Source organism: Hypanus sabinus, chromosome 2, assembly GCF_030144855.1.
Source record: "Hypanus sabinus isolate sHypSab1 chromosome 2, sHypSab1.hap1, whole genome shotgun sequence".
Taxonomy (NCBI): domain Eukaryota; kingdom Metazoa; phylum Chordata; class Chondrichthyes; order Myliobatiformes; family Dasyatidae; genus Hypanus; species Hypanus sabinus.
Window position 1 is genome coordinate 16038891 of NC_082707.1, and position 14657 is coordinate 16053547.

General features: G+C 41.2%; 1 protein-coding gene across 7 annotated transcripts in view; it reads right to left on the minus strand.

Annotated features, from left to right (window-relative positions):
- The window catches only part of LOC132406531 (neprilysin-like), a 304263-nt gene that overhangs the window by 62857 nt on the left and 226749 nt on the right, over positions 1-14657 (minus strand). For all 7 annotated transcript variants that reach the window (XM_059992355.1, XM_059992373.1, XM_059992364.1 and 4 more), the window contains 2 exons: positions 9101-9199; positions 6369-6446 (listed from right to left, as the gene is read on the minus strand). In XM_059992355.1, the coding sequence (XP_059848338.1) occupies positions 6369-6446; positions 9101-9199 (177 nt within the window). The remainder of the gene's footprint in view (positions 1-6368; positions 6447-9100; positions 9200-14657) is intronic.

A 14657-nucleotide genomic window follows, 5' to 3' on the forward strand; every position in this document is an offset into this window, starting at 1 on the left:
AACTCTCAGTATTTTGTATTACCAATGCGGTCACAAGAAAAAATACATTTAAGTCAAATATTTGAATTATTTGTTGGACCTGGAGAGGCTGCTGCAATTGAGTGTGCCACTATCTTACCAGCAAGGGCAGTATGGACAAAATAATCACTTAATGCAGATTCAGGTTAAAATTAGCTCATTGTCATGTTGCTATTTTTACTTAAAATTTCCAAGGTTCATTTACAAGTATTGTATACAGCCCACAGAACTCACCATGGTTGCCATCTTGGGATCATAAAATTAAATTTACTTACTTAGAGATGCAGCAGAGTAACAGGCCCTTCTGGCTCTGCAAGTCCATGCTGCCCAATTCCACCGTGTGACTAATTAACCTGCTAACTTGCATGCCTTTGGAGCGCGGGAGGAAAACGGAGCAACCAGAGGAAGCCCATGAGGTCACGGGGAGGTCGTACAAACAACTTGCAAACAGCAGCAGTAATTGAACCCATGTTGCCTGCGCTGCAGTAACATTACACTACACTACCATGCTGCCCTGTATAGTGTACACTAGGGTAGGATGCAATGAAACTGCTTGAGCAAATGCCCCTTACGAGGTAACCACAGAGTAATAATAAGTGCAACAATAATGGGAAAACAACTGAACGGTGCAAAGTCTGATTGTACAGCAGAGGGAATGACAGTTTTTTGAGATTTTTCCAAAATCAACTTCCTGCACTACCTTCTGCTATGTATTAGGAAAGACACAAGGGAGGCATAGGCTCAGAAGGGCCTGTTACCATGTTGTATCCATCTAAATATCGTGGGGCGCTGTGACAGCGTAGCGGTTACAGTTATGCTATTCCGTCCCAGGGTGTTGGACTTTGAATTTTAATCTGTCACAAGACATTTATACATTGTTCCCTTGAGTGCATGGGTATCCTCCCACAGTACACAAAGGTGTACTGCTTAATAGCTTAATTTGCTATGGTAACTTGTCCTGCAAGTGACATGTTTAGTGTGTTTTTGGATGACACCAACACTGGTGGACAGAGAAGCCATTTGCCAAGGCCTTCAGGATCTACATCAAGTAGGCAAATGAATGAGAGGTAGATTTAACATAGACCACTGCAAAGAGGTAATTTTTTGGAAGTTAAGCTAGGGCATAAGGTACAGACTGGGCTCTGGGGAGTGTTGCAGAATGAAATGACTTAAGGGTACAAGTACAGATGACAGATATAGTTTAATGCAGACAGCATGAGGTGTTGCACTTTGTGAGGACAAACTAGGGTAGGACTTGCACGTTGAATGGTATGGCAAGGAGGAGTGTGGTAGAACAGGGGGATCTGGAATACAGATCCATAATTTCTTGAAAATGGCATCACAGATAGCTTTTAGCACACCTGCCTTCATAAATTTGAGCACTGAGTACAGGTATTTTATTTTAGAAAGGATACACTGACATTGGAAAGGATTCAGAGAAGATTCATGAGAAAAATTCCAGGAATGAAAGGGTTACCGTATGGGGAACATCTGGCACTCTTGGGCTGTATTTCCCGGAGCTTAGGAGAACGAGGGGGGATCTCAGAGAAACTTTCTGAATGTTAAAAGGCCTGATCATAATAGTTTGTAATATACGTAAATGATCTGGATGATGGGTTGGTAAAGTATGCTGATGATACTAAGATAGGAGGTGTTGTGGATAATGAGGTGGGTTTTCAAAGCTTGCAGGGAGATTTATGCCGGTTAAAAGAATGGGCTGAACGTTGGCAGATGGAGTTTAATGCTGAGAAGTGTGAGGTTCTACATTTTGGCAGGAATAATCCAAATAGAACATATAGGGTAAATGGTAGGGCATTGAGGAATGCAGAGGAACAGAAAGATCTAGGAATAACAGTGCATAGTTCCCTGAAGGTGGAGTCCCCTGTAGATAGGGTGGTGAAGAAAGCTTTTGGAACGCTGGACTTTATAAATCAAAGCATTGAGTACAGAAGTTGGGATGTAATGTTAAAATTGTACAAGGCATTGGTAAGGCCAAATTTAGAATATTGTGTGCAGTTCTGGTCACCGAATTATAGGAAAGATATCAATAAATTAGAGAGAGTGCAGAGATGATTTACTAGGATGTTACCTGGGTTTCAGCACTTAAGTTACAGAGAAAGGTTGAACAAGTTAGGTCTCTATTCATTGGAGCGTAGAAGGTTGAGGGGGGATTTGATCGAGGTATTTAAAATTTTGAGAGGGATAGATAGAGTTGACGTGAATAGGCTGTTTCCATTGAGAGTAGGGGAGATTCAAATGAGAGGACATGATTTGAGAGTTAGGGGGCAGAAGTTTAAGGGAAACACGAGGGGGTATTTCTTTACTCAGAGAGTGATAGCTATGTGGAATGAGCTTCCTGTAGAAGTAGTAGAGGCCATTTCAGTTGTGTCATTTAAGGTAAAATTGGATAGGTATATGGACAGGAAAGGAGTGGAGGGTTATGGGCTGAGTGCGGGTAGGTGGGACTAGGAGGGCCGAGATGGCCTGTTTCCGTGCTGTGATTGTTATATGGTTATATGGTTATCTGGCAAAGTTATTTCCCATGGTAGGGGAGCCTAACAAAGAAAGCACGACTTCAAGATTGAAGGACGTCCATTTAGAACAGAGATGCAGAGAAATTACTTTAGTCAGAGGGTGGTAAATCTGGAATTTGTTACCAATAGTGGCTGTGGAGGCCAAGTCATTGGGTGTATTTAAGGCAGAGATAAGTAGGTTTTTGAGTAGCCAGAGCATTAAAGGGTATAGGGAGAAGGCAGGAGAGTGAGGATGACTGGAAGAATTGGATCAGCCCATGATTATTCAAGGAGGAGATACGATGGGCTGAATGGACTATATCGGCTCCTATATCTTATGGTCTTATAGGTATTGGGATGTTATGTTGAAATTGTACAAGATGTTAGTGATGCATAAAGTGCTGTGTGCATTTCCAGTCACCTACCGACAGGAATGATTTCAATAAGATCGAAAGAGTGCAGAGAAAATTACAAGGATGTTGGCAAAACCTGAGGGCCTGAGAAACAGGGAAAGGTGGAATAAGTTAGGACTTTACCCCTAGAGTGCAGGAGAATGTGGGGGGATTTGATAGAGGTATACTTAATTATAAGGGGTATAAATAGGATAAGAGCAAGCAAGCTTTTTCCACTGGGGTTTGGGAAAACTGGACCTAAAGTTCATAGGTTAAGGGTTAAAGGTGAAATATTTAAGGGGGGGGGGGAACCTGAGAGTGAATGTCTTCATTGAGAGGGTGGTGAGTGTGTGGAATGAGCTGTCAGTGGAAATGATTGATGCGGGTACAATTTCAACCTTTATGAGAAGTTTGGATTGGTACATGGAGGGGTGTGGTCCTGGTGAAGTTCAATGGGACAGCGCAGTAACAGATTGGCATGGACTAGATGGGCTGCAGGGCTTGTTTCTGTGGTGCAGGGCTGGGGTGTTCTATGACTCTTTGAGGGAGAGGATGGACCCTGCAATGGAGATTTGATGTTTAAGGATGAGACAGTTGGTGGGGGAGGACCATAATATCCATTGACTTAGCACATTTAGCTAAAGAGCTTCAGTAAGATGTTAGGAAGGGCGAATGGTCCTTTGGTTACAGGGAAGATGGAGAGACAGTGAAAGAACATCTGAACCTCAAGCTAGACAGCATCACTTTACTTGGCTCACACAACCTGGGAGTGGATATATCTTCACTTGGAAGTATGGGAATGGTGGTAATTGTCAGGGTGAAGATAGAGCATATAATATGAAACAGCACAGCACAGTGCAGGCACTGCTTATGATGCTGTGCTAAGATTTAACCTAATCTAAGATCAATCTAACTCATCTCTCCCCCATCAACTTCCTTTCTTTCCTTACATCCATGTGCCTATCAATGCAAGTCTCTTAAATGTTCCTAATGTATCTGCCTCAACCACCAACCCTGGTAGTGCATTCCATGCATCCACCATTCTCTGTGTAAAGAACCTAGCTCGACATCCCCCCAATACTTCCATCAAATCTCCTTCAAGCAGGGGTTCCCAACTGGAGTCACAGATCCATTGCTTAATGCTACAGTTCCATGGCATTGAATTGAATTGAATTGAATTGAATTGACATTATTTCTTACATCCTTCACATACATGAGGAGTAAAAATCTTTACGTTCCATATCCATCTAAATGTGCAATGTGCAATCATTGTAATTTATAATAATTTTTAATAAATAGAACAGTCAATATAATATAGAGTACACTCAAATCAGTGTGAGTTCATCAGTCTGATGGCCTGGTGGAAGAAGCTGTCCCAGAACCTGTTGGCTCTGGCTTTTATGCTGCAGTACCATTTCCAGGATGGTAGCGATGGGAATAGATTGTGGCTGAGGTGACTTGGGTTTCCAATGATCCTACCGGCCCTTTTTAGACACCTATCCTTGTAAATGTCCTGAATCATGGGAAGTTCACAACTACAGATGTGCTGGGCTGTCTGCACCACTCTCTGCAGAGTTTTGCGATTAAGGGAGGTACAGTTCCCATATCAGGCAGTGATGCAACCAGCCAGGATGTTCTCAATTGTTCCCCTATAGAAAGTTCTTGGGATTTGGGGGCCCATACCAAACTTCATCAACCGTCTGAGGTGAAAGAGGCGCTGTTGTGCCTTTCTCACCACACAGCTAGTGTGTACAGGTCCTTGGTGATGTGGATGTCAAAGAATTGAAGCTGTTTACCCTCTCAACCCCACATCCATTGATGTCAATACGGGTTAGCCCATCTCCATTCCTCCTGTAACCCACAACCAGCTCCTTTGTTTTCGCAACATTGAGGGAGAGGTTGTTTTCTTGACACCACTGTGTCAGAGAGATGACTTCTTCCCTGCAGGGCGCCTCGTTATTGTTTGAGATTTGAGATAAGGCCAATCAATGTAGTGTTGTTGGCAAATTTAATTAGCAAATTAGAGCTGTGGGTGGCAGCACAGTCACGGGTATACAGGGAGTAAAGGAGAGGGCTCAGTACACAGCCCTGAGGGGCACCTGTGTTGAGGGTCAGAGGGGCAGAGGTCAGGAAGTCCAGGATCCAGCTGCACAAGGTAAGTCAAGTTCGGGAACTCCTGCCATAAAGCAATGCCCCCTTGTATCAACTATTGCTGCACAGAAAAAAAAGGAACTGCCTGTCCACTCTGTCTATGTCTCTTATCATCTTCTACATCTCTATCAAGTCATATCTCATCTTCCCTCGCTCCACAGGGAAAAGCCCTAGCTTGCTCAACCTTTCTTCATAAGAAAGATGGCAGTGCTTTTGATCGCAGTGGCTTCTATGGGATCGACCAAAGGTGTTATTGTCCTTTTTAAGTATATTTTTTATGATCACAGAGTCGGTGTGTTCCAATAGAGGCTTTGTCGTGCTGTTTCCAAGCCGGGGTCGATGCTGCCCCCTAGTGTTCACTCGCTGATTTATTATCCCTCTCAACACCATTCTCCTGCCTTCTCCCCATGACCATTGATGCCCTGACTAATCAAGAACCTATTAACCTCTGTTTTAAATACGTGCTCCTCCGGCCCATCGTGTGTATTGTTTAAATATACTCAATGGTTTGGCTTTCACAACCATCTGTACTAGTTCTGCTATATCCTATGATCTTATAAAACACTTGAAACATTCTGCAGCTGTGAACTGACTTAAAATAGAAAGTCCGGAGCCTTAGTAGCCTCCATTAACTTAAAGTTGGTTAATCAATTCACTAACTCTGCTCCTATGTCTTCAATAGAAGGGACTTTTCTTCTTGGGCTGTGAAATACTTTACGGGAGCAAATTCCAACAGTTCAAATAGCTTAAAGGAAGGTGTGGTTGAAGCCAGGAATCCAGTCTGCTTGAAGAATAGTGGTGATGTCAAAATCAGAATTGGGTTTATTATCATTGTCAATAAGTCAGTAAATTTGTTGTTTTGTGACAGCAATATAGTGCAAGGCATATCAAATAAATTTACTCCACAAGAAGAAATACGAGAAACAGTCAAACAGAAGTGAAGTCGTGTTCATGATCTGTTCAGAAGTCTGATGGCAGAGGGGAGGAAAGTGTTTCTAAAACATTGAATGCATGAGAAACTGTTCCTATGTTGCTGAGGTTTTAATGGGACTGTTCTATTTACTCTTATTTCTTAATTATTTGCACAATTTATTTAATTCGTAACTTACAGTAGTTTTTATGTCTTTGCACTGCTTCCACAAAGCAAATTTCACATCATCTGAGTCAACGATAATAAACCTGATTCTGATTCTTATATTGCAAAGCCCTGCAAAGTAAAAGTTTAAACTTCAACGGGAACCTTTTCAGTCCTGCCAAAATATTTTCCTTAAGAGCAGATGAATCAGCTACTTACATCGTTGTATTCTTCATCCAATTTGGCATTTTCCATGATTTCCTGTGGGTATCCAATTCTCTGTCTGATTGCCTTCATCTAGAAGGAAAGAGCTGGGGGTAAACTCACTTGCACAATATACAAATCTACTGAATTATATCTTGTGTGACTTCAAACGTGTTCCACTTCTTGCATTTCTGATGAGGGTTTGTGGACCCAAAATATTTGCTCTGCTCCTTTCACCATGGATACTGCCTGAATATGTCTAACGTCGGCCTTTTCTCCTTGGAGCGAAGGAGGATGAGAGGTGACCTGATAGAGGTGTACAAGATGATGAGAGACAATGATCGCGTGGAGAGTCAGAGGCTTTTTCCCAGGGCTGAAATGGTTGCCACAAGAGGGCACAGGTTTAAGGTGCTGGGGAGTAGGTACAGAGAAGATGTCAGGGATAAGTTTTTTACTCAGAGAGTGATGAGTGTGTGGAATGGGCTGCCGGCAATGGTGGTGGAGGCGGATATGATAGGGTCTTTTAAGAGGTTTTTAGATAGGTACATGGAGCTTAGTAAAATAGAGGGCTATAAGTAAGCCTAGAAATTTCTGAGATAGGGACATGTTCGGCACAACTTTGTATTGTGCTGTAGGTTTTCTATGTTTCTATTTACACATTCTGATTTTGTTTCAGATTTTCAGCATCTGCATTATTTTAATATCTCACTGTTTTAGTCCCCGGTGGCAGTTTTTCCTACAATGCTTGATATGTTATATCTTTTGCTGATTGCAGATGATGAAGTAAAACTTTATTTATTAAGTGATGCAGCACAGATTAGGTCCGTCTGACTCAATAAACCACACCACCCAACAATCCATTTATTTAACACTAGCCTAGTCACATGGATTAACATTAGCCTAATCTGAATGAAACCTGAGGAATTTAACACAGAAGAGTCAACTAATTCTGCACCAGAGCGAACTCTGCTCCAAGATCCATTTCGGAAGGTAAAACATGTTTAAGAAAAGAAGATATAGGGCAGTTAACTATTTTGAAAACATATAAGACTTGAAATTTTGAAAATATGTTCTGAGGAGTGCCACAAAGAGAAAAAAATTACAATGAAAGGAGACACAGGAGTTTCTGCAGATGCTGGAAATTGTCGGCAACATACTGACACAGGACATAGTGATTGCATAATTGGAAGTTTAATAAATGATTGTACATAAGGTAATGTTGCATCTCTATAAAAAGCTGGTTAGTATACACTTGGTATACTGGTCTCCTGTTCTGGTCTCCTCATTATAGGAAGATGTGGAAGCTTTGGAGAGGGTGCAGAGAAGTTTTACCAGGATGTTCCCTAGATTAAGGAGCATGTCTTATGATTGAGCGAGCTAAGGCTTTTCTCTTTAGAGTGAAGGAGAATGAGATGTGACTTGATAGAGGAATATAAAGTGATTAGAGGCATAGATTGAATGGACAGCCTCGGTCTTTTTCCCAACCATAAATTGGCTAATACAAAGGGCAAAGGGAATGTATAAGGGGGATATCAGAAGTATTTTTTTTCTAAATCAAGAGTAGTGGATATGTGGAGCATGCTGCCGGGGATGATGGTAGACACATAAACATTAGAGATATTTAAGAGAATTTTAAGTAGGACTTGGATGAAAGAGAAATGGAGAGCTATGTGGGAGGGAAGGGTTACATTGATCTCAGAGTAGGTTAAGAGGTTAGCACAACATTGTGAGCCAAAGGGACTGTAATGTGTGTACTGTTGTATAGCATTGGAGATTCTGCAGATGCTGGAAATCCAGAGTAACAAAATGCTGGAGGAACTCAGCAGTGCAGGCAGCATCTATGGAGGAAAATAAACTGTTGATTTTTTTTCCAGATGGGTCTTAGCCGAAAAACTCAACTTTCAATTCTGCTCCACATATGTTGCCTGACCTGCTGTTCCTCTAGCATTTTGTGTGTGTTACTGTGTACTGTAACTCAAGTTGCACACCTTCCTGACTTGACATTTACTTCAATGAAATCAGATGATAAGATTAAAGAGATGATGGGGTCAAGACTGGATCACTCCCAATCTTTATGAAAAGATCAAAATGGACTCGAGTGGTTGACAGATTGCATAAGTTCTTGGAAATGTATCACCAGCTCTTCAATGCGAGTTCCTATCCTGTAGCTTTGCAGACTGTAGTTGTTCAAGAAGGTAGCAGTTAGGAGAGTGGAATAACTGACAGCCCTCTAGGTGATATCCTCACTCTGCCAATGAGGATGTAATAACAGAAAGAAAAATCCCCTTGGTGAATCTAACTGGGCCAGGAAGTTCTTATTTTATTATTTAGAAATACAGAAGGGTAACAGGCCCTTCTGGCCCAATGAGTCTCTGTCACCCAATGAACCTACTAACCCCAGGATAAGTGGGGAAACTGGACCATCTGGGGAGAATCTACAGGGGAAAGTATAAACTCCTAACAGACAGAGGCAGAATTGAACCTGGGTCGCCGGCGCTGAAATAGCGTTAAGTCACCTTTAAGCTACCGTGCCACCCTTTTACTATTGAATAGGCAAGTCAACCCCAAAAAGTCCGTGCTATCCAATTACAGTACACCCTTGTGACTCATTAATCCATACATCATTGGGAGAATTGTCATAGAGCAAAGGTACAAACCCCTTATAGACAGCAGCGGAATTGAACCTGCGTCACCCGTGTTGCACTAGCATTACACTAACCACCATGCTACTGTGCCGCCCTTCTTACTTTGATTTCTGCTTTTTCTTTGGTTTCCTGGTCCATCCAACTGATCTCATGCAAGTTCTGGATGAAGACATTACGGATCTCCTCAATCAGGTCCTCAACCTGGAGAAGGGAAGGAAGAACGGAGAGAGGGTAAGATGTCACACATTTAAAATAAAATATAAATACTTCATGTCATGTTTGGTGATAGATCTTTTGGCTGGCAGATGGTAAATATTGGAATTGGTTTATTATTGTCACATGTACCAAGATGCAGTGAAAAACTTGTCTTGCCTGCTGTTTTTACAGATCCGTCTCCACGGATTGTCACCTGGTCATGGTGGAGAGGCTTATGTGTTTCTGAGATCCTGAGAGCGGTGCAGTTTGGGGCTTTGTTACCTATGGAAAAATGGTCAAGGAGGAGTTTCCAGACAAAGAGTGATGGCAACAGGAATTGAATGGCGGAGCTAGCAGAAGACGATAAAACATCACAACTACAGTGCAGATGGAGGAAAACAGTAGTGTTGTCTTGCATTCCATGCCATTGGACCCTGACCCCAATCTATCAACAACTGAGTGGTGGCCGCCCGTGCATCAGCCTCCCCACATTAAACAAAGTCAAGCGCAGGAATTCTCCATTAAGTTAATTCACAACCCCTTGGGAATGTCATACTTGACTCAAGTGATTTCACTACTAATAGTATACATTGAGCTAGAGTAAGGTAAAACAGCAACAATGCAGAATAACCTGTAACATTACTGAAGATGTGCAATGCAGGTAAACAATGAAATGGAAGATCACAACACAGTAGATCGTAAGATAACAGTGATAACTGATCGTAACTGATAACAATGGGATAGAGGTTAGCTTCGAACCTGGTAGTGTGTGCTTTAAGGCTCTTGTAATTTGCTAGGGGGAAACAGAGGACATCCAGGGTGGGTGTGATCTTTGATTATGCTGGCTACTTTATGGAGGCAGCTAGAAGTGTAGACAGAGTCTGTAGAGGGGAAGCTGTTTCCCATGATGTTCCAAGCTGTGTTCACAATGCCCTGCTGTGTTTAGCAGTCATGTGCAGAGCAGTTGCCACGCATCAAGGCAGAATGACTTCCTAAGCAATCTGGACTAAGACCACTGCTTTTCGCAGCATGTGTTAATGACTTGTATCGGCAAACAAATAGCAAGCTAACCTGTCTTTAACTCCATCAATTTGCTTTCTCTTCTTTAAATATTAGCTACTCTGTATCCATGGAAACTGATCGAGTCCAATGAATTTAAAAAAAAATGACTGCCAATGCATTTTCTTCTTCTTAAGCCACTTCCTTAATGATGCAGACTGTTGAGTCTTAGATTCTATTAATTTACCTCATTCCTCTTCTTTACTAATGCTGACATCCATCTTTCAAGTTCTTCATGTGTTCTTTATGTGCCATGTCATATGACATGGACAATCATGGCATTTCCATGACCATAATGGTTTTGGCCAATTTGTTCTGCATACCTAGGTTGCCATTGCCTTCTTCTGGCAGTGTCTTTCCAAGATGGGTGACTCCAGGCGTTATCAGTCATTTTTAGCCTGGCATCAGTGGTCACACATCCAGGACTTATGATATGCAAGAGCTGCTCATACGACCATCCAGCACTTGCTCCCATGCTTCATGTGACTCTGATTGGGGGGGCTAAGCAGGTGCTGCGCCTTGCCCAAGGATAGCCTGCAGACTAGCAGAGGGAACGAACACCTTACACCTCCTTTAGTAGAGATGCATCTCACCCCATCAATGACATCCTCTCATTCGGTCCTTGATTCCCTTATATGTGTGAATGGTTCTTCCTTGTAAAGACAAACAAAAGCATTTGGGCAATTGATCTTTTATTTCTTTGAACCCAATAGTAAACTCCTCTACTTCTGACATAAAGAGCTCTTATTTGTTTTCACTAATTATATTCACTTCATTTATCTTTAGAAATTTCTGCTGTCACTTTTAATGCTAGCTGCCAGTTTACTGGCATGCTGTATTCTCCGTCTTAATTAATCCCTTAGTACTCCTTTGTTGATTTAGGGTCAGAGAACAGTAGAGCATAGGAAAGGGTCCTTTAGCCTTTCTAGTCCATGCTGAACTGTTTTTGTCCAATGACCTTTGACTCAGACAGGAGAGTGTGATGAAGAGGAGCTACAGGGAGCTAGTCACCCCTAAGCTGCAGGTGACAGGTAGCTGGGAGAGAGAAAGTGAATAGGCAGTCAATACAGAGTATCACTTTGGTTGTTCCTCTCAATAATATAATAATATGTATTCCAATTTGGATACAGTTGGGGTTGGGGAACTAACCAGGAGAAAGTCACAGTGACCGGGTCTCTGGCTCAAAAGGAAAGTGCGGAGTAAAGAGGGGTTCAGTACAGATCCGGGATTCCAATGATAGAGGAGCAAAAAGATTTCTAAGTTATTCTCAGACCTCAGCTTTGCCATTTCTTTAGGCTGATGTTTCTCCTCTGTGCATCTTACACTATCCCTAAGTACCAGCACTAGCTATAGTGTAGGCTCCGTTCCTTTTTTATTATTCTTCCCGTTAATTATGAGCTCCTTACGTGTTTCCACTGTTAATCAACAGTCAATTCCCTAAGACTAAAGCTTAAGTAATATTTTCCAATCTACATTGGAAGCCACTTTATTAGAAATGCCTGCTTGATAGTCAAGTTCGATGTCATTTAACTATATGTATGTACATAACATATATAATGTATATAACCATATAATATACATAGAAATGAGATGTTTCTCTGTAGTGAGATGTTTCTCTGATGTTTCTAAGCACAGTAGTACACATAACATGCAATAACTTATGAGGTTAAGGATAAAGTCTACAGATGGATCACACATGAATAAAAAAACTAAAGTGCATTATTAATATTAAATATTGTAAGGTACAGAACAGATTAACCAGCGACACTTTGAATACGATGTAGCAAGGAGCTCAAAGTCTAATGGCCTGGGGGGAAGAAACGGTTTCTCATCCTGTCTGTTCTTGTTTTTACGCTTCGCAGTCTCCTGCCTGATGGTAGAAAGTCAAAGAGGATGCTGGATGTATAGTTGGGATCCTTAATAACACAAAGGGCCCATCAAATTTAATCAAATTTCTAATCAGGCAATTATTTGGCAGCAACTCAATCTATAAAAGCTTGCAGACATAGTGAAGAAGTTCAGTTGTGCAGACCAAACTTCAGAATGGGGAAGAAATGTGATTTAAGTGACTTTGACCATGGAATGATTATTGCTACCAGATGGGGTGGTTTGAGTATCCCATAAGCTGCTGGTCTCCTGAGATTTTCATGCACGACAGTCTCTAGAGTTTACAGAGAATGGTGCAAAAAATAACCCCAAAAAAATCCAGTGAGCGGCAGTTCTGTGGGCAAAAAGCACCTTGTTAATGAGAGCGAGGTCAGAGCAGAATATTCAAACTGGTTCAAGCTGTGAGGAAAGCAACAGTAACTCAACTAACCGTGTTACAATGATGGTGTGCAGAAGCATATCTCAATGTACAACATGCCGTACCTTGATGTGGATGGGTGACAGCAGCAGAAGGCCATGAATAAACACCCAGTAGCCACTTTATTAGGTGCAGGAGGTGTGGATATATCAGGTGCAATGACGTGCCAGTTCCTGATTGGAGAACACTGAGCATGCGTGGGGTTTGCCAGAATGTATCCGCATGTGGCGGGGTTAAGTTGTGTTTGTTTATTTTTGTTAATAAAAATTCTTTATTTCTTCCAGAATATGATTTTTTATTGTTAACCCACAGTATGTTTAAATAGAAGTAAAATAACATGGTGTCAGTAGTGCTTTCAGAAGAATAATATGGAAAAATCGAGAATCGAAGATAATCGAACTAAAAGAAGAAAAAAATTTGAACAGTAATTGGTAATATGGAAGGCTTACAGCCCCCACATAAACGTCAGCTGACTAGCAATGTAGCGGAGAATTGGAGGATATGCAAGTAACAGTTTGAACTGTACTTATTGGCGATAGATTATGAAGAGAAATCAGAAAAAACCAAAGCTGAATCGGAAATGACGCAGTAGAGGTATACAATAATTTTGTCTTTGAAGATGGAGATAATTTCAATTTAAAGTCGATAATAGACAGATTTGAAGTATTTTGTATACCTAAGCGTAATTTAATATATGAGCGATACAAATTCTTCATGTATGCACAGAAAGCCACTGAGACAATTGATCAATATGTTACGGAGTTAAGAAAGCACAGTAGAATGTATGAGTTTGGATTGCTCAGAGACTGTCTTATTAGAGATAGACTGGTTTGTGTGGTTCGAGATAACGCTCTGAGAGAAAGGCTTTTCCATGAGCAAGATTTAAATTTTGAACTAGCTTTCACGCTCTGCAAAGCTTCTGAGACCGTAATATTGCAGGCTGAAGAGCTTTTTGTTGAAAACTGCAATGTAAACAATGTAAAAAGGCGCAAATATATCAAGAAAAATAATAATATGTCGACAAAATCGACAGAGAGCAAGATGGCATTTGGAAAAAAAGTCATGTAATTGCTGTGCGCGGGAACACGGTCCAAATCAGTGTTTTGCATATGGCGAACTTTGTATAAACTGTAGTAAGATTAATCATTCTTCACACTGTTGTAGAAGTAGAAAGAAGGAAATTGAAATGAAACAAGTAAATGCAGTGATTCAGTTAAAGGTTGCAGACCAGACAAAACATGTAAATAATAGCAAGGAAACTCAAAGAAAGACTGATAGAGACTTGTTGAATTATGTATTTGTTTTGATTAACATTGTTAAGTATTTGTCTTTTTAAGGAAGGGAAGATGTGGTGATATGAGGTGCAATATCATGTGCCAGTTCCTGATTGGAGAGCACTTTGCATGCATGGGGTCTGACAGAATGTATCAGCATGTGACGGGTTTACGTTGTGCTTGTTTATTTCTGTTAATACAAGTTCTTTAATTCTTCCAGAATATGCTTCTTTATTGTTAACCCACCGTATGTTTAAATAGCAGTAACGTAACAGGAGGTACTTAGTAAAGTGGCCACTGAGTGTGCACTGGCAAACCCTGGACTTATTATTGTAGCTTTCTATATTAAGATCAGGAGTCCATTGGACTCATTGGAACCCTGGCTCCCTCACTCCCTTTGAACTCATCGAGCTCTGAATAAACTCTTCTCGGGCTTCCTGCCGGGTACACATATTGATTATAGCTGTTGTTTTGATGACAAACTCTGCCATCTTCTTCAGGGAATCTACAGCACATTACATGACCTTTGACCCACAATGTTGTGCTGACCATGTAACCTACACTAGAAACTGCCTAAAATTTCCCTACTGCATGGCCCTCTATTTTTCAAAGCTCCATGTACCTATCTAAGAGACTCTTAAAAGACCCTATTGTATTCCATGCACACACCACTCTTTGTGTGGAAAAACATACCTCTGACATTCCTCTTGTACTTACTTCCAAACACCTTAAAACTATGCCCCCTTGTGTTAGCCATTTCAGCCCTGGAAAAAAAAAGCCTCTGACTAGCCACACGATCAATACCTCTCATCATCTTATATATCTC